General features: G+C 37.8%; 2 protein-coding genes across 5 annotated transcripts; both read right to left on the bottom strand.

The window, feature by feature from the left end:
- Window positions 1-312: 312 nt before the first annotated feature.
- On the bottom strand, window positions 313-2,650 carry LOC308680630 (uncharacterized protein). The gene is made up of 3 exons (XM_081348848.1): window positions 2,018-2,650; window positions 1,223-1,367; window positions 313-1,077 (listed from the first exon to the last, which is right to left on the bottom strand). The coding sequence occupies exons 1-3, from the start codon at window positions 2,439-2,441 to the stop codon at window positions 711-713; spliced, it is 936 nt and encodes a 311-aa protein (XP_081204974.1). The 5' UTR covers window positions 2,442-2,650; the 3' UTR covers window positions 313-710.
- Window positions 2,651-3,333: 683 nt separating this feature from the next.
- On the bottom strand, window positions 3,334-16,506 carry hps4 (HPS4 biogenesis of lysosomal organelles complex 3 subunit 2). Of its 4 annotated transcripts, none has more exons than XM_081350096.1 (13): window positions 16,246-16,506; window positions 14,964-15,005; window positions 14,088-14,178; window positions 13,049-13,192; window positions 12,775-12,882; window positions 11,624-11,740; window positions 9,773-9,867; window positions 7,580-7,652; window positions 7,349-7,497; window positions 5,600-6,380; window positions 4,677-4,803; window positions 4,401-4,512; window positions 3,334-4,224 (listed from the first exon to the last, which is right to left on the bottom strand). In XM_081350096.1, the coding sequence occupies exons 2-13, from the start codon at window positions 14,996-14,998 to the stop codon at window positions 4,053-4,055; spliced, it is 2,004 nt and encodes a 667-aa protein (XP_081206222.1). In that variant the 5' UTR covers window positions 14,999-15,005; window positions 16,246-16,506; the 3' UTR covers window positions 3,334-4,052. The 4 variants fall into 4 exon arrangements, with proteins under 4 accessions (XP_081206222.1, XP_081206223.1, XP_081206225.1 ...); XM_081350097.1 differs by having other exon boundaries at window positions 7,364-7,497; XM_081350099.1 differs by lacking the exon at window positions 4,401-4,512 and having other exon boundaries at window positions 3,571-4,224; window positions 4,757-4,803; window positions 7,364-7,497.
- Window positions 16,507-16,707: the final 201 nt, after the last annotated feature.

Below are 16,707 nucleotides of genomic sequence, written 5' to 3'. Positions count from 1 at the left end.
GCATTTGAATGGTAGAGTATTTCCTAACATGTGTAAACAGGAATTAGTAAACTGTGTGCATTGCATGACCTGATGTTTATATTTGAGTAGTTAAAATAGCAATGGATGCTCAACACACTAATAAAATTACAATCTGAAACATTTTTTTCCTCTTGAATTCTCATTCAAACCTGAAAATGACCAAGTTCTGCCTGTGAGTGTGACCCTTTTTGTATTTAAATGTGACTGTTTTTAAAATCCAATCCTTTTCAACACCTTGTTAAGACAAAACAACACACTGGCAACAGTAACAAACTCTTGGACACTTGGATTCAACGCGAAAAAAAAAAAGTTTTTATATATAGACCTGTAATTATACACTATTTACATTTATCTCACAAATAACACCCATAATTTAATAAATTCAATTTACATGCTGAAGTGCATAGTTTTCCATATAACATAGGCCACTCTGAATTACAGTAAGCTCTCTGGAGCTGAAGCCCCATTGTCACAGAACAATGGGCATCATTAGCAATTCTTCAAAAAATAGCGAACCATCCAGGGAACATTCACACCAGGTGTTAGTGGACTGAATGGACGGAGACTTTATGGCCACAAAGAACTTGTGAAGGGGGAACGCTAGGGATTGACAGTCTTTGGTTGCACAGAGAAGCACTTTCTAAATGTATTTGCTAAAATCACTGTTCAGTATGATCGCAAACGTCTTGCTATCTGTACGTCAGAGCGATGAAGGGTGCGTGTTCTAGATGCACACCGTAATTTTGACAGGGCTGTGCGATATTGTCCACTAAGCTGCAGTGTAAAGCCAGTCCCAGCTCTAAAGAGGGCTGCAGGGGGGCGGCACCCTCCCTGCCCTCATTTACCTCCCCCCACACAACAGGCACTGTGTCTTGAAGGGAAGGGGGTCTTTGCTTTTGGACAACGGCCCCTGGTCTGGTCAAGCCCCTCACCCGATGCATTTCCATCAGGCTCGGGCCTCTGCTGGATCCTCCGATCGCCCGCTGCAGAGCCTGGAAGAGGGCGAGAAGATCTACTCTCAGCTCCACGACACCATCTCGAAACCAGACACTGTACCTGCAGAGAGGAGGACAAAATTGGGTGGTTTTTTTATTTACATTTTTATCTCTCCAGAATATCAGTCATTTAATTTAGTAATTTCTTTGGAGAATAGTGTTATTAACAACATTCTCACTTCATCTATCAAGTTCCTCTGCCTCACCTGGTAGGGAACCCTCGTTTCTCCAGTGAGGGGAGCACAGGTTGGATGTTGAGGTGTTGGGGGTTTGAAAAGTGCAAATGAACTTCCGCTTTCTCCAATGGTGCGGACAGCACATCTTCGCCAAGCAGAAACTCAATGTTGGAGTCTTGACAAGTCAGAAAGAGACACATAATGTTAAGGGACAGTGCTGTCATCCAGTATGTACCCACTGTAAAACATAAGGATTATTGTACCTACAAATTATGTATTACCCTGTTGAAAAGACAAGGCTGGTTTGGTGCTGGTCTAGTTTGGTGGTCTTTCAATTATATTTCAAGGGAATTTCTGAATTTCAATGTGCCTGTTGCTCAATTAAAATCGTCCTTTAGTAATTTACCACCCTTGGCTACACACTCACACCCACACATATATATATAACTTTTTTATAATAAGTAATACAAGTTATAATGCCAATATTTTTGTCCAAACCGCCCTACAAAATAAAATCGCTTGCCGCTACTGTTGCTACCGTTACATTAACGCTACTTCTGTTCGAAATATTTAGAGTTCTTTTTTTACTAAATTTGAATAACGCTGTTTTATTTTAAACCCTACCACCTTTTGTAAAACTTCACTCTAAACTTAATTGAAATGCTTTGAGGCTTAATTACCTTTAATTTACTGCTCACCATCAAACATGTAACTGGTGAAGCTTTATCTAATCGAGGAACGATTACGTGAGTAACGTGAGTTTTATCGGGACACCAGCATCCCATGTTGCGCATCAGTTTCTCAGCAAGGTATCGAACTACTTACCCCCAATTTTTCCGCCTTGTATTCCCTTGACACTTCCACAGTGGTACCCCACTTGACAACAGCGATACACCCGTCTAACGAATCTGAAGAGGGCTTGTTCTGGAAAAACAGCACGACGTGGACCATCACTCATCGTCGATAATATCTTCAGACGGTACATCTGACCCCAGTCCCCAAGCGGACTGGTGCTCTCCGTCCACGGTGCGCTCAGGAGGGCGCACTGGTCGTGCTCGGATCCCGGTTCGCGACGGCTCCGTCTCTGGACGTGTCCAATACGGATTTTACGCTCTCCTTGAAACGATGTCACCTTGCGAAGCTGTGAACGAAGCGATCTGCACTGTACTCCTATAGTAATAGCCATGAAAGCGAGGACCAGCAGTGAAACCCGCGTGCGCGTAACCGTGGCCATCTCAAGTATCCACATATAGTATTGCTCTCCGGTGATGCTCGTCTCGTGCTCTTCACGATACGACTAAAGAGGATGAATCTCCTGCTCTGACAATAAGCTCAGTTTCTTCAGAATTTGAATTCTGGCTTCTTCTGACTCTCCTCCCCCTGGTTTTGTTTGGGACCCTTAAGCAGCCATTCGCACCCCCATCGACCTTTTAAATGTGTCTGCATAATGAGGCGCCTAGAGCCCTGCCAGTTCAGGCCATTCTTATTCTCACTCCTAATGACCATCATTACAGAACATCTGCACCATCACCAACGAGCTGCTCATTTGCAAGAGAAACAACTTTGGACTGAGGGAAGCATAAAACTTTCCCCTAAGTGCACTACCCTGACAATAGCTCCACAACCGACAGAGAGGTAATCTGGAGCTCTCCTGGATGCTACATAGAAACCATTCATCTGGGTGCACATACACTGGCCCTAAGTAGTATTTGGACACTTAAGCTACACTTTGCAATTCATACTAATAACCTAATGTATGAATTTAATTGCACAGATAACAAACAATCAAACCAAATAGCTTTTCTCAGAATTAACTTACCTAACCAGGTACCGTTTAAATGTTATGTTTACTGAATGTATAAACTCAGTTCTCAAGTTCACACAGGTATCTTATCAGGTGTTTACCACAGCTGTAGTTCATCACAACAATCCAGTAACATTCGCCACCCAAAAAGCATCTAAATGTCTTTGTGTATATGTATTTTTATAATTTGAAAAACTCATTTTTTGTGAAATATTTTTTTCCTGAAAAGTGTAGAGCCACTCTAATATATAGGCTACACTACAGAATTTATTTGATTTAATATGGTAAAAACAGTAATATTGTGAAATAATAATTTCTATTTATCAGTTGTATTTTTAAAATGTAATTTAATTTTCAGCATCAGTACTCCAGTCTTCAGTGTCACATGATCCTTCAGAAATCATTCTAATATGACGATTTGCTGCTCAAGAAACATTTCTTATTATTATCAATAAAACAGGTGTGCTGCTTAATATTTTTATGGAAACCGTAATGCAAGATTCTTTTATCAATAAAAAGTAAAATAAATTAACACCATTTCTTAGAAATAGTAAGCTTTTGTAACATTGTCTTTACAGTCACTATTGATTAATTTAATGTGTCCATGCTGAAAAGTTAAAAAAAGTCTTACATTTGAACAGTTGTATAAACATATTTCTACAATATATCTCAACCATCCTGACAATCTCACACAAGTGTACTAAAGGACGTTTATTAACACTCAAGCATAATTGGCTTCCATTTAAAAAGGTGACAGTTTGAACAACTATACACATCTAGCTTTAACTGTAACACTGAATGGTCACAGCCACATTTAAAACCAGACTCAGTTCTCTAAACAGCAAAGAGTTACAGCAGGAGGGAGACACTTCCTTTATATTTTTGTCCAAAATGTTTTTGTATTTTACACTTTCACCCTCTACTTTTTAAAATGAAATGAACAAACAGAAGCCTATTATATAAAAAGCATTCATTACATTCTGAGCAGTATAAGAGAGACATACAGTATATAGTATAAATATGGTGATATCTATGACATAATAAAAGATATCAAATTTAAAGCAAGTTAACCCCATGTTTAAGGAGCCGCTGACGGGCTTTTCTGGGTAGTGAGAAGGCACTATCCTGAGGATCAGGACTTCCAGAGTTTCTGACAGGTGTTCCCTGCTGGAGAAAATACGTCTCCTGGGCGGTGTTACGTGTTCCATACACCGCCACGCTAGCGTTCCTGTAATTCAGGACACAAACACAGTGTTTACATAGCTGAAATGTGCGTAAAACTATTTTTAACACTCATACAGTGATGAGTACATACACATAATTATTCAGAGAAAACCTGTGAAACATTTCCAAAACACACATTGTATGACGGAATCAAACAGGCATTCAAACACACTCTCTAACCTGACAATGGCCTCCTGTAGTGTGTCTAAGTGTGAGAAATGTGAATGGAGCAATGCAGTGGCCCTCACAAAGGCACGATCCTGGGGTCCAGCGGAGCGCCCACATACGTTAGCTACAGAACAATATAAAAGTCACTGTGTATTTTATGTTCCTGAAATAGTTTAATAGTTTTAGTTTGCGAAGATCCTCAGAAAGTTTGGCACAATTCATAATTCAATTTAGGATACTGTTTTTTTTTGTGTGTGGATGTTTATATATGTACGAGACAGGACTTACTAGTGAGTGTGTTTTGAATGCAGTCATAGTGGGCAAAGGTGTAGGGCCCCGGGGGGCCGGGGGTCCCTGGTGAGGTGTACCTCAGGTGAGCCTCAAGCCCATTCAGTGATGCCAAGCTGCTGTGATGCTGCAATAACAGTAGACAACACTTATATATCGGAAAACACAGCTATACACATTGAAAAGTTTGGGGTCAGTAACATTATTTGAATGTTTTTGAGTGTCATGCATTGCTCACCAAGGCAGCACTTATTTGATCATCAGTATTAGTTAATTTATTGATCATTCATGTGATGTATAACACATTTGATCACAAATCTCAAAAGTTAAATGTCATAAGACATTTTTTATAGTTTGTAATGTTATACCAAAACTGAGTGATACCAGAATTTCTTGAGTTATATACTACCATTAAAAAGTTTAAGGTTGGTAAGATAAAAAAAAGCAGCATTTGAGCATTTTTTTGATGAAAAATACAGTAAAAACAGTAATATTGTGAGATATTATTGCAATTAAAAATGGCTGTATTGTATTTGAACCCATTTTAAAATGTAGTCTAATTTATTCCTGTGAGCAAAGCTGCATTTTCAGCATCATTCCTCCAGTCTTCAGTGTCACATGATCCTTCAGAAATCAGTCTTATATGCTGATTTGCTGCTCAGAAGCTATTTTTATTAATGTTTTTATAGATTTTTTTGAGGATTATTTGATGAATAAAAAATTCAAAAGAACAGCATTTATTTAAATATGGAAATTACTGTTTCGATATACTGACCCCAATATATAAGAGAGAGAGAGAGAGAGAGAGAGAGAGAGAGAGAGAGAGAGAGAGAGAGAGAGAGATAGGGGGTTCACATTCAGCACAATTCATTAAGTTAATATGTATAAAATATTTCAAGTAGACACACACACACGCTTCTCACCACTTCCTCTCTGGCCGTAGGGTCTGTGTTGAACTCTGGCTCCACCAGCAGGGCCAGGACCAGCCCATTGACTCTATGCTGGTATAATACTGAGGGCACTAGAGAGCTGTCTACAAGAGGTTCATGTGGTGGAGGTGCGTTTGTGGGTTCAAATTTCTCCTTGAGTCTTCCTTCGACTTGCTTGCTTTTTGTTCTTGTCTTTTTCTCTGTTTCCCCTTGAAATTTGCCATTCTTATTGGTCACATGATTGTTAGCGTCCAGTTTATCTTCTTCACTTTGAATGTGGTTGTCATGGTCAGAGGCGTCTAAGTGGTTCTCAAGACAGTTTGACTGCTGATACCCATTAGTGAGGGCTTTTATTTCTTCACTCTGAATGTCCTGATCTGAATTTAACCCTTCGCTTCTGGTTTCTGACCCGGAGTTTGCATCTATATCCTTCTTTGTGTTCAGGTCTGTCAGACTTCCTGTCAAAATGTGTTCTTTTACTGCACACAAGCTAGTTCCATTAGATGCGTGGTGGTCTTGTGACTCAGGAGTGAAATACTCTGATTGGTTCATGAGATTGGAGTGAAGGGGAGTGTTAACCCGTGAGGGAGAGGAGCTGAAACACGCTTCATCGGAGAGGGAGGAGCGAGTAGACGACGGCATCGTCTGATAGGATGTTGGGAGACATTGTGTGAGGTCTAAGCTCGAGTCAGTATCTGTGGTTGGGGTGTCGGATAAAGTGCGAGACAACAGGCGGGACTTGAGGGGTTGGCAGGGAGGTTGATTGCAGTGAGACCTAAGAATGAGAGTATATATATATAAAAATCAGTCGATATGTATTATGTACTTACACAACTGTCCAAAAGTAAGATAGAAATGATACCTTTTATTCAGCAAGGATGCATCAAATTGATCAAAAGTGTGAGTAAAGACATAAATAATGTTACAAAAGATTTCTAGCTAAAAAAAATTCATTAAAGTTCTAAAAGGTTTACACAAAAAAAGCAGCACAACTGTTTTCAATATTGATAATACAAAATGTTATTTGAGCAGCAAATCAGCATATAAGAAGCATATTCTGAAGGATCATGTGACACTGATGACTGGGGTAATGATGCTGAAAATTCAGCTTTACAGTAGTAAACAGTTATTTTTAATTGTAATAATATTTTCAAAATATTTTAAATTTAAATTGAACCAGTCAGAATACTAGACTGTCACCAATCTTAGTTTATTGATTTTTTTTAGCATTAGAAAATCAAGACTTCATATTGATTATATACAGAAAGTGAGCAAAGAACATTCCCCACCTCTGAAGCGCTCCATAACTTTAGTCTAGTGGAAGTTATGCACTCTTGCAAAAACTCCCATTATAATCACTGAGAAAGTGTGGTAACTAATCTGAACGCCTCTGATTGGCTATTGCATTCATAAGCTCAACAGTAACATGTATGGTTATGAGCATTGGTTATAACGCTCCAAAATAACATGGAAAACAAAATCTGATGCTACGTGAGGAAATCTAAATGTAATGCCGCAATCAACACTTTTTATCCATTTTTACTTTAATTACGACAGCCGTAATAGATTTAGCTTCATTGTGCAGGATTTTTTTTTACACCCTTATCTTGAATTTGGGGAGCATTTTTGTTCATTTCAATGTTTTTTTTTGCCACAAGCCCACAATGATTTCCTACCCTGGTGTATATACTTGAAAATGTATTGAAAATACATTGAAAAATGTAAGAATATAGTTATGAATACTTTTTGGAGTTGTACCTGCATGCTCTATCCACTGGGGGGCGGCGGAGCATGTGCAGTTCAGTGGGCGTCAGGAACACCTGTGTTGTGACTGTGAACGAGGGCGGTGAACCCACAGAAGAACTCAGGCCATTGGCCGTCACCCGGTAATCCTTTATTGAGACATACGGAGAAGCACAACGATATAAGATTGTGCATATGCAATATCAGGAATCACTATGAACTTGATTCTACCTGGCTGTAAGTTTGCGTCTCGTACACCATCACCTTCACCGTCAGCGCAGGAGGCATCTGAGTACTCACCACCCTGTACAACACAGACAAGTCACTCTGTTTGTGTGTTTTCACACTTGGCAGGTTTCATTCGATTAAAACAAACTCTGGTGCGATTGCTCTGTTGGTGCGGTTCATTGTTTAAAAGTGAACGCTGTCACTTGAAATAGGGGGATCACAATATACCGGTAGACATGATTAACCTAACCGGTAGAGTTTGGACTATCGTCTCTATCGTGGTTGCACTCACGTGACGTTGCTGTCACAAAGGCTTATCATTTGCATGCTTGTTTTTAAAAACAAGTGATTTCAAACCATTGAAGCGCAACAAGCAGCTAAAGAAAACTCATTTCCTTTAAATGTGCGCATTTCTGAACTCTGTCTGAGAGACGCGCGCAGTCGCGCACGTGAAGCCGTATTAGTACTGAACTGAGTTCTTTTTGCTTCCGAATTGAGCTTGAATGGTTAAATACACATACTTGTGTGTCAAAATGCACATCTTTGCAAGTATCCTCTTAAACAGTCATTTATGTCTTAAGTGAACGTAAACAGTTGAGAAAGCAAGCGCATGTGTAACAATATATTGAACCCGTGCATTCGGTCTTAAAGGAGAACTCCGGTCAATTTTAACATTGAGCTCATTTTTTTGTAAATTTGGAGTGCTGTCAGTACAGAGAACAACGACAAAAATCGGTGTTTCCTACACCGAGTTATTCTATTTTTAAAATTTGCACCCTGTTGACTTCAATGGGGCAAGTACTAAACCTGCTTTTAGCCTCTTAACATCCTTGATGTGTCATTACAAGTGCACAGCTAATGTGAGTGATTCCTTCTGAGTGATCACGGGTGAATCTGACTGCAGTAGATGTGAAAGATATTAATAAAAATGATGTTATTTCAGCCAGTGCACATACCTGTATTTTCTTCCTGTTTTCGGTCGAAGTCCAGAGTAATCGATTGTCGAGTTCACGCGTGTGATCATAGGTAACTAAACCTATGCGTGTGAACTCGACAATCGATTACTATCTGAACTCTGAACTCTTCATATGTACTTCCTGCTGCTGTCTGTGTCATTAATGTTAATCAAAAAACAAAAGAGAAAATCTCTCACTTCTCTTGACTGAATCACTTTTTTAACTTTAATAAGAATACTTGTATATTTAATTTACACAGTGAAGATGATTGCAGTGATTTTTTAACACCACACTTAACTACTCTACTGTAGTTTTTTTTGTCCTATTGCTTGTAATTAGTTTCTTTATTCTAATTTTATCACTGACTGTTTACTTGTCTTCAGAAAAGTTTGAGGTTTTGTTTTGTTTTTTAGGCTGGTAGTTTTTATGTGACATTGAAATTATATATTATATTATATTATATATAAATTATATTGAATATTTATATATATATATAAGATTTTGGTCGTATCGCCCACCCCTTGGTGCGCACCAAGCAAGCGGACCGAGACCCACATTTTCGGGGGGCCTTAATCAGCTTCTAAATAAACTCTGGTGCGGTTTGACTGAAATATGAACGCAACACGGACCAAAGACATCTAAACGAATCAAAAACAGGACGTAATGTGACAAAATGTGACCCTAAAAAGGACAGAATGCTCAAGCATATCTGTTTCTTCTCATTATAGGAGTTATGTTACCCATTGCAGTTTAGTGCAGACTTCGGAACCGTCGTCTCGTTGCAGCAGATCTTTGTGTGTAACAGAGGAACTTTTGCCACTGTTTTGACTCCTTTACACACTTTATAAGCTCTTTGAGAGTTCTCAGCTGGTAAAAATACCATCATATGTACACACATGCAACATGCAATATGCAACATGCAACATGTGGGTTTATTCCAGCACACAGCATGGTTTTGGATGGTCGGTTAGTTTTGTCACAATATACATGTATACATAAAAGCTGGTTTTTGTTTTGTATAATTAGGTCCGGTGTTAAAAATGACAGTGTGAACGGTAAGCGAACCAGGACTAAATGTGTCATTTTCTTTTTTGGTCCGGACCAAAAGAACCAAGAGGACTGAACTACAAGTGTGAACACACCCTTAATTGCTTTAGCCAGTTACAGATGCAAAGATCAATATGTATAATAAACATTGATTATAGTTAACAAAATCTGTTGTTCAGCGGTGAAAGCTCACCTGCCCCTGTAGAGGATACAACCAGCCAGCACCAGAGGACATCGCTGACAAGCCTGTAGAATGAGGGCAGCCTTCAGCAACAGCAGAGGATCAATCTAATGCAGGGGTGAGAAGTGACCAGTTAGGGTATATAGACCGAGAACATTTTTTTCACAATGAACATAACTATATAAAGCAAGGTGCTTCACATATGAGAGTATTTGTGTCCAGAATTAAAACTACTTAGTTGCACAACTATTTCTATGTTCTACTTTTTACGGCTCATGCATTTCCGGTAACAGTATTCAACGCACCTACAGTACATACAGACAGTTACTCACAAGAACGCAGATTATTACTACTTTTTAGTGCTGTTAAAACACTAAATCATGTTCATTGCACTAACAAATTTTTTACAATTTTAAACCTACTGAATTGTTTCTGTATATATTTGTCAGTGTTTATTAATTGGCCCTTTTCAGGCCTATTAACTTAGTAGCTGTTTTCCTTTTATTTGTATTGCTTTTATTGATATATTACTTATAATTGTATTTGTACAGCACTTTAGTCGATGTAAGCCGAAATAATTTAATGTAGAGTTTAATGTATCTCATGATAATGTATCTCCACATACATTAGTGTCACATTTACTTGTGAAAATGAAAATACTTATTTTATAGCTTTAATTGATTTGATTTGAATGTGTAATACTGGCTGCTCCTAGCCTGGGTTTCCCCATGCTGCCTTGAATGCAGCGTGATTTTATTCACGCTGCTAGGCAGCCTGGACACCATGGACCAGATTTTCCCCTCAAAAAGGGAACCAATCGCAGAACGGAGAGGGAGCAGCAAGATGATGACGACGTCTATGCGACACACCGAAGCAGTTTGTTTATATCTATGGATCAAACATGACATCAGACGCGAAGTTACCTTTCGATGCAGCCTTAGATAGTGTTCTAAGTAGTTTAGAACGCAAGTTTATTTCGTCTTCTTCCTCGTCGAATTTCTGCCTCTCTACATACGTCATCTGGTATAATTGAAACGATTGGCTATGAGCAACGTACAGCGCATTTGATAGACATTCGTATCGCCCAATAAACGGATCTGGGCATTCGTAAACCACGCCTCAAATACGAGAAAATGAACATATGGTTCCCAGACCACGTCTCAATGAGACGAGGTCTGACGTTAGCCAGGCTAGGCTGCTCCTGAAATGGGTCAAGAATGTGCATTTAATGCATGCCATGGACTGAGCAAGAACATAACATAAGCTAAGTGTCTAAAATGAAAAAGTTGGGGAGTTGAAAGTTTGCCATTTTGGGACTTGCTGTTGAACTGAATGGAGGAAGCAAACTGTCTGCTTAAACAAATAAATATATTCATTACAAATAATGAACCAAGGTTGCAGTCGCCAGTGAAGAAACCAGTAAGAGAACAGTAGGGTTAGTTTAGGATCAGTAGGGAAAGTACATGATATTCTAGGGAAGCAAGATTGCTTTACAACACAACAACACAACGACTAGTAGAGCACTGATACCCAGCGGTGAAATAATCGTGTATGTTTACCAGCCACTGCTTTCTCAGATCTGCTTGAGTTGGATTAAAACTTCATGTTTCATTGAGGAAATGCAATGCAATGATCCGAATATCTCTTCTCCCGTCTCTAAAAATGTTCCGTTCAGTAAACTAGGCGACTACAGCACATTAAAAACATAAAAAAACCTGGAAACTACAAGTTCAGTGCAAGTATTCCATTCCCACAGAGCGCTTAATTCACAGCTTGCTGTTGCAGTACTGACTGAATGAATCATGTTCAACTTGAAATGTTTTGTGGCACACTGTTAACATAATGAGGAGAGCGGGTTCTTACGTGTGTGGAGTCGATCGTCCTCAGGCAGCTGAAGATGTTGTGCAGCTCAGTGGAGCCGCCCTGCAGGTGACAGAGATATCTAGCCCATCGTACAGCCAACTCCTCCTGACTGTACAACTGTCAGGCAAAACACAACATATGTGGAATTATGTTTTAATATGTATTTATGACAAAAAAAATATGTACAGTACGTTCAAAAGTTTGGGGTTGGAACAATGAAACAATGATTCAGTTTTTTTTTTAGGATTACTTGATGAATAGAAAGTTTAAAAGAACAGCATTTATGTTGAAATAGAAATCTTTACCATCACATTTGATCATTTTAATGCATCCTTGCTAATTAAAGGTATTAATGACCCCAAGGAATATGTTAAACAAATATATACACTTTAAAGAGGCCATTTGATGCTTTTTTAAAGTGTTTACCTTTTCCTTTAGTGTGTAATGTATCTGTGTGTGCATGTATAAGATCTATTACAAAGCTCAAAGTCTCCCACGAAGGGATTTATTCGATCTATCAGAGAACACTGTTTCAGACTTGCCTAAAACGCCCTGATCGAAGTCCAGATATTACTTCCACAAACATCTACATCACAATTTGAAATATTAGCATAATGCCCACCCAAAGGCATACGCAAAGAAGAAAGTTTTGGAGATGCTCCGTGTTTAACACTGCGAACGGTTCTGACAAAGTCATTCTTACAAAATTGGTTCTAATCGATCTCCTTGATAATTTTCAGAATCTAACTTGGGCTCAAACTGATATAGTAAATTGATAACATCAATAACAGTTTGCATTTACAATTGCTTTTGAAGCCTCGGAAGCTGAAACTCGCGATTATGTTAAGTGGTGTTGCGTTTCCGATGCACACTTGAGGTTTTTAGCCAATCAGAGCATTCTGGGCTTTTCGGAAGGAGGAGCTTTATAGAAACTGGAACTCAATCTGAGTGTTTCAGACAGACTGGGAAAAGAGGTGCTGCAATAATGTGCAGTATGTGAAAAATAATGCGTTTCTTTAACATTAAAGCATGTTAACCTTTTCTAGCACACCAAATAAATAAGACCATTTAAAAAAAAGCATCCTATGTCCTCTTTAAATCATAATCTGTGAAGAGAATACTGTAAGCTGTGTGTGCTGTATACTGTGTACCTGGTAGCTTTGACGCACTGGTCCATTGTAGAAACAGAAGAGAGCAATCAGCTGATCTAGGAAGTCACACACACTCACATCAGGAATGTCTACCACACAGCTTAATGCCTGGAAAACAGAGAAAGATCCCATTCAAAAGAGTTGTAAAACCATTTAAAAAAAAAAGCACACAAGTCAGTCAAACCAAGACTCTGTTCGAAAACCTTGGTTTTATTTCAGTTAGGGTTAGCACCAAAGCACCATGTCATTACACAAAGCTACAATTTTCTCTTACCCAAATGAAGTTATCCTTCATGCGGACTGCATACTTGCTTTTGCGCAGGCGGAGCAGACGTACGGGAGATGAGGACAGTTCAGACACACAACGACACACACCGGCCAGCTGTCCACAAAGCAGCTTTTGTTGGTCTATTGGTGTCTGTAACAGCACACATACTGTCATGCATTCAATGCCTCGATAGCAGAAAGTATTATGAAGGTTGTCTTCTAAAACAGACAAAAATTAAGTACTTGCAAATATATTATATTACGTATTAAAATACTCGATTACATGTTTTTCTCACAATGGCTGTCAATTATTCATTATTCATTTTATCTCCCAACTATTTCTTTTTTTATCTGTTACATTGTCCTTTCTAAAAGAGCCTACTTCTCATATACGTTCAGAAGGTCCTCCAGGTTTGTGCAATTTCACACACAAACCAGCCACTATATGTGCCTATCACTGAAAACTGAGAACCACACAACATTTGATCACTGGATTTACATAAAACATTTCACTTTTACAAAGTGTTTTCTCAACATTGCATATCAATTCATGACGAACACAACAATAATTTGAATTATTACTCAGTAAGTAATTTAACCATGTATTGTCTCTGAAAGGCTTTTGTCTTTCAAACACATTAAAATGTACAAACTTGCATCATTTCATGGTTCTCTGATGTCAGCTAATGTTCATATTTTGATTGTTTTTATTTAAAAAAATTTTTTTTTACATGTTTATGATTTAATTACTTTTCATTAAACTCATGAACCGCAGTCTTGGAAACCCTGACGTAATATTTAATGCTCTTCATGTTATTGATAAAGAAATGTAATATTTTTTTCTTTCTCTTTGAATTCTTAAATCAATATGATACAAGATTATTCTATTTAAATCAATGAGATAAATGAGTTAGGTCAAAAGTAATCTAAAAGTAATCCACAAGTAGTCAGATTACCTTAAATGTGTAACGTAATGGATTATGTTCCAAACTACAATATTTGTCATGTAATTTAGAGTCAGTAACCGACTACAATTTATGGCTTACATCCTCAGGATAGAAGTAGTATATCCCATCTACAGTCAGGTCACCCTCCTCTTGCACCTTCGAACTATCATACAGGAAGAAGAAATCGCATCTAGAAATAGAACCAAACATGTATGGTAAAGTTAGCCTTTAAACCAAACTTCTTGCCTTCCAGTATTACTGATAAAACTTCAGGAAATTGATGCCGAACTGTTTTCCATTCATGTAAAGGATGATAATATCCCTAAGCACGTATAATACATTGAACAATGAACTTTCTGTTCTCCGTGACTTCAATGATGGGTCACATTGTAAGGAGCGCATTTCTAATGAAAGTTTAAGCAGCTGTGTTTAATATATGGGACACAAAATATCCCTTTGTTTAAAGAAAGCCTGTAACCAAAAAAAAAGTACACAATACAATAAAAAAAGTTATTATATTAATTATGTTACTTTGTATGGAAAGTAATGCATTATGTATAGCGGAGGATCTTTCCGAATTTTAGATAAGACCCGCCCTCTCCACTTTTTGAAAAGTTTGATTGATTCACCAGAATGATTGACAATTAGGAGGACCAATAGTATAGGTGATCCACCCGGAAGTAAAAAATCCTCCGCTATACCTTTAAGTTTGCATTACTTTTTCTTTCCTGGCTAAGGTTTAAGGTCACACACAAATGAGTGTGCAATTGTGCATGTCTAAGTGACTATGTTATAGAGAAGAGAGAGGATTTTAATTCAACTGAATTAAACTGAAAAGTAACACGGATTAATTTTAGTAGCGCAAATATTAATGCAATGTGTTACTTGTTATATCAAAAAGTAATCTGATTACATAATGCAGCGTGCATTACTTTTTACCCCCAACGCTGCTAATAAACTGAATATTATTCTCACCGTCTGGAATCAGTCAAAGCAGCCGTCTCAGCCATTGGTGATCTGTTGAGAGAGCAGCAATCTGGTTAACTTTCCTACATCACAAATTATGATTAACTATGTTTGTAAGGGAGAATCTATGGGGAAAGTAATATGCATGGAAAAACTTAAGCATGGCATAAACTTCGATTGGTCTGAGAACACATGAAAAATATGGGACGTTTTTCATTTAAACTTGGTAATAAAAATCTAGGATTTAATAATTAAAATACAAATACAGATTAACAAATTGAACATCATGATGTGACTATCTATTCATTTGGAGGATTTGTACTACTACTAGCTAAACGCTTCAACTGTAAAATGTTCTTTGTTTGTTACTCGTTTAGACCTCCAAAGTACAAGGTACACTTTTGCAGGTCATTAAAACAAGGAGTTTAAAGGGATTGTTCACCCAAAAATGAAAATTCTGTCATCATTTACCCTCATGTTGTTCCAAACTTGTATGAATTTCTTTCCTCTGCTAAACACAAAAGAAGATATTTTGAAGAATATGGGCAACCAAACAGGCCCCATTGACTTCCATAGTATGGGAAAAAAATACCATTGTAGTCATCAACTGTTTGGATATTGATCTTCTTCAAATATCTTTTGTGTTTAGCATAAGTAAGAAATTCATACAGGTTTGGAACAACTTGAGGGTGAGTAACGTTAAATGATGAATAGATAAATGAGAAGTTTCATTTTTGGGTGAACTGTCCCCTTAATTAGACATAGCCTTCACTTTGACCTCTGATTTCTCCTAATGCAGTACGATGTTTGCGTACAAATTATTTAAATGTAGAAAATACTTTTTTTTACTTTAACATTAGCTGTAAATGCAGTAAAATAAAGAATTTATTGCTGCACTCAAGTGAGTAACAAGAAATATAAAGGAATATTTAAAGTAAACCTTTAAATACTTCTGTACAATTAATCACGGAAACTTTTTACTTGCACATGTATTTTTTTCGAGTTGATTTCTTTTTTTTTTAATTGAGTAAATTATTTGGGTCATTCTCAAATCATGCTGGATAATGATCATAAGGTTTTGCACTAGTGGTGTTCAGTGCTGCTGATAATCCGTTTTAGTGGGAACATTTATTTAAAAAGTTGATGGCCATTTAATCATTTTTATCATACGTCAATGTAGCCTACGTCGCATGCACTGACTGAACACGCAAATGAGACGACAAACAAATCGGTCCTCAATGTTCACTGTCCAAACAACAAGAACCGATACAAACACTAGATTTAGACTCACCATCGGCGGGTTGATTGAAGAGCTGATAAACTTCACTCATGTCAATAAACTTCAGCTGTGTGACTGAATCCCACTCGCGCTCCCTTAAGGACTCATTTCCGCTTAGAAAACCTCACGACAAACCAAATATCAGTAAACTATTCCGTATAAATAGGAAATAGAATCTCATGTTTCATAAATCCATTATATTTCGAATTTGAGAAGGAATGTGTGTCACAAGAGTAAAGTCATGTGAGAGTGTCTTGACAGTACGGCGAGCCTGGAGGGACAAACTTTCTCCACGTTAGCGTTTTCTGGTGGAGGCATCATACACATTCATGTATGATTTTATTTATAGATTTTAAGTCAAATGTTCTGTTAATACACCCTAAACAAGCTTTTAAAATTATGTTTCTTTAACCTTTTCCTAAACTCCCTGGTTTCACAGACTAGTGCATGGTTGTACTGTTTTAAATTAATAGA

Source organism: Scardinius erythrophthalmus, assembly GCF_964197995.2.
Source record: "Scardinius erythrophthalmus genome assembly, chromosome: 20".
Taxonomy (NCBI): Eukaryota; Metazoa; Chordata; class Actinopteri; order Cypriniformes; family Leuciscidae; genus Scardinius; species Scardinius erythrophthalmus.
This window is presented reverse-complemented; position numbering and strand designations above follow the sequence as displayed.

Coding starts and splice junctions, on each gene's coding strand:
- LOC308680630 (XM_081348848.1), bottom strand. CDS start 2,441: ATGTGGATACTTGAGATGGCCACGGTTACGCGCACGCGGGTTTCACTG. Junction 1,368..2,017: donor ACAAGGCGGAAAAATTGGGG/GTAAGTAGTTCG, acceptor TGACTTGTCAAG/ACTCCAACATTGAGTTTCTG. Junction 1,078..1,222: donor AAACGAGGGTTCCCTACCAG/GTGAGGCAGAGG, acceptor TCCTCTCTGCAG/GTACAGTGTCTGGTTTCGAG.
- hps4 (XM_081350096.1), bottom strand. CDS start 14,998: ATGGCTGAGACGGCTGCTTTGACTGATTCCAGACG. Junction 13,193..14,087: donor ACTACTTCTATCCTGAGGAT/GTAAGCCATAAA, acceptor GTGCTGTTACAG/ACACCAATAGACCAACAAAA. Junction 4,513..4,676: donor CATTCAAAACACACTCACTA/GTAAGTCCTGTC, acceptor ATTGTTCTGTAG/CTAACGTATGTGGGCGCTCC.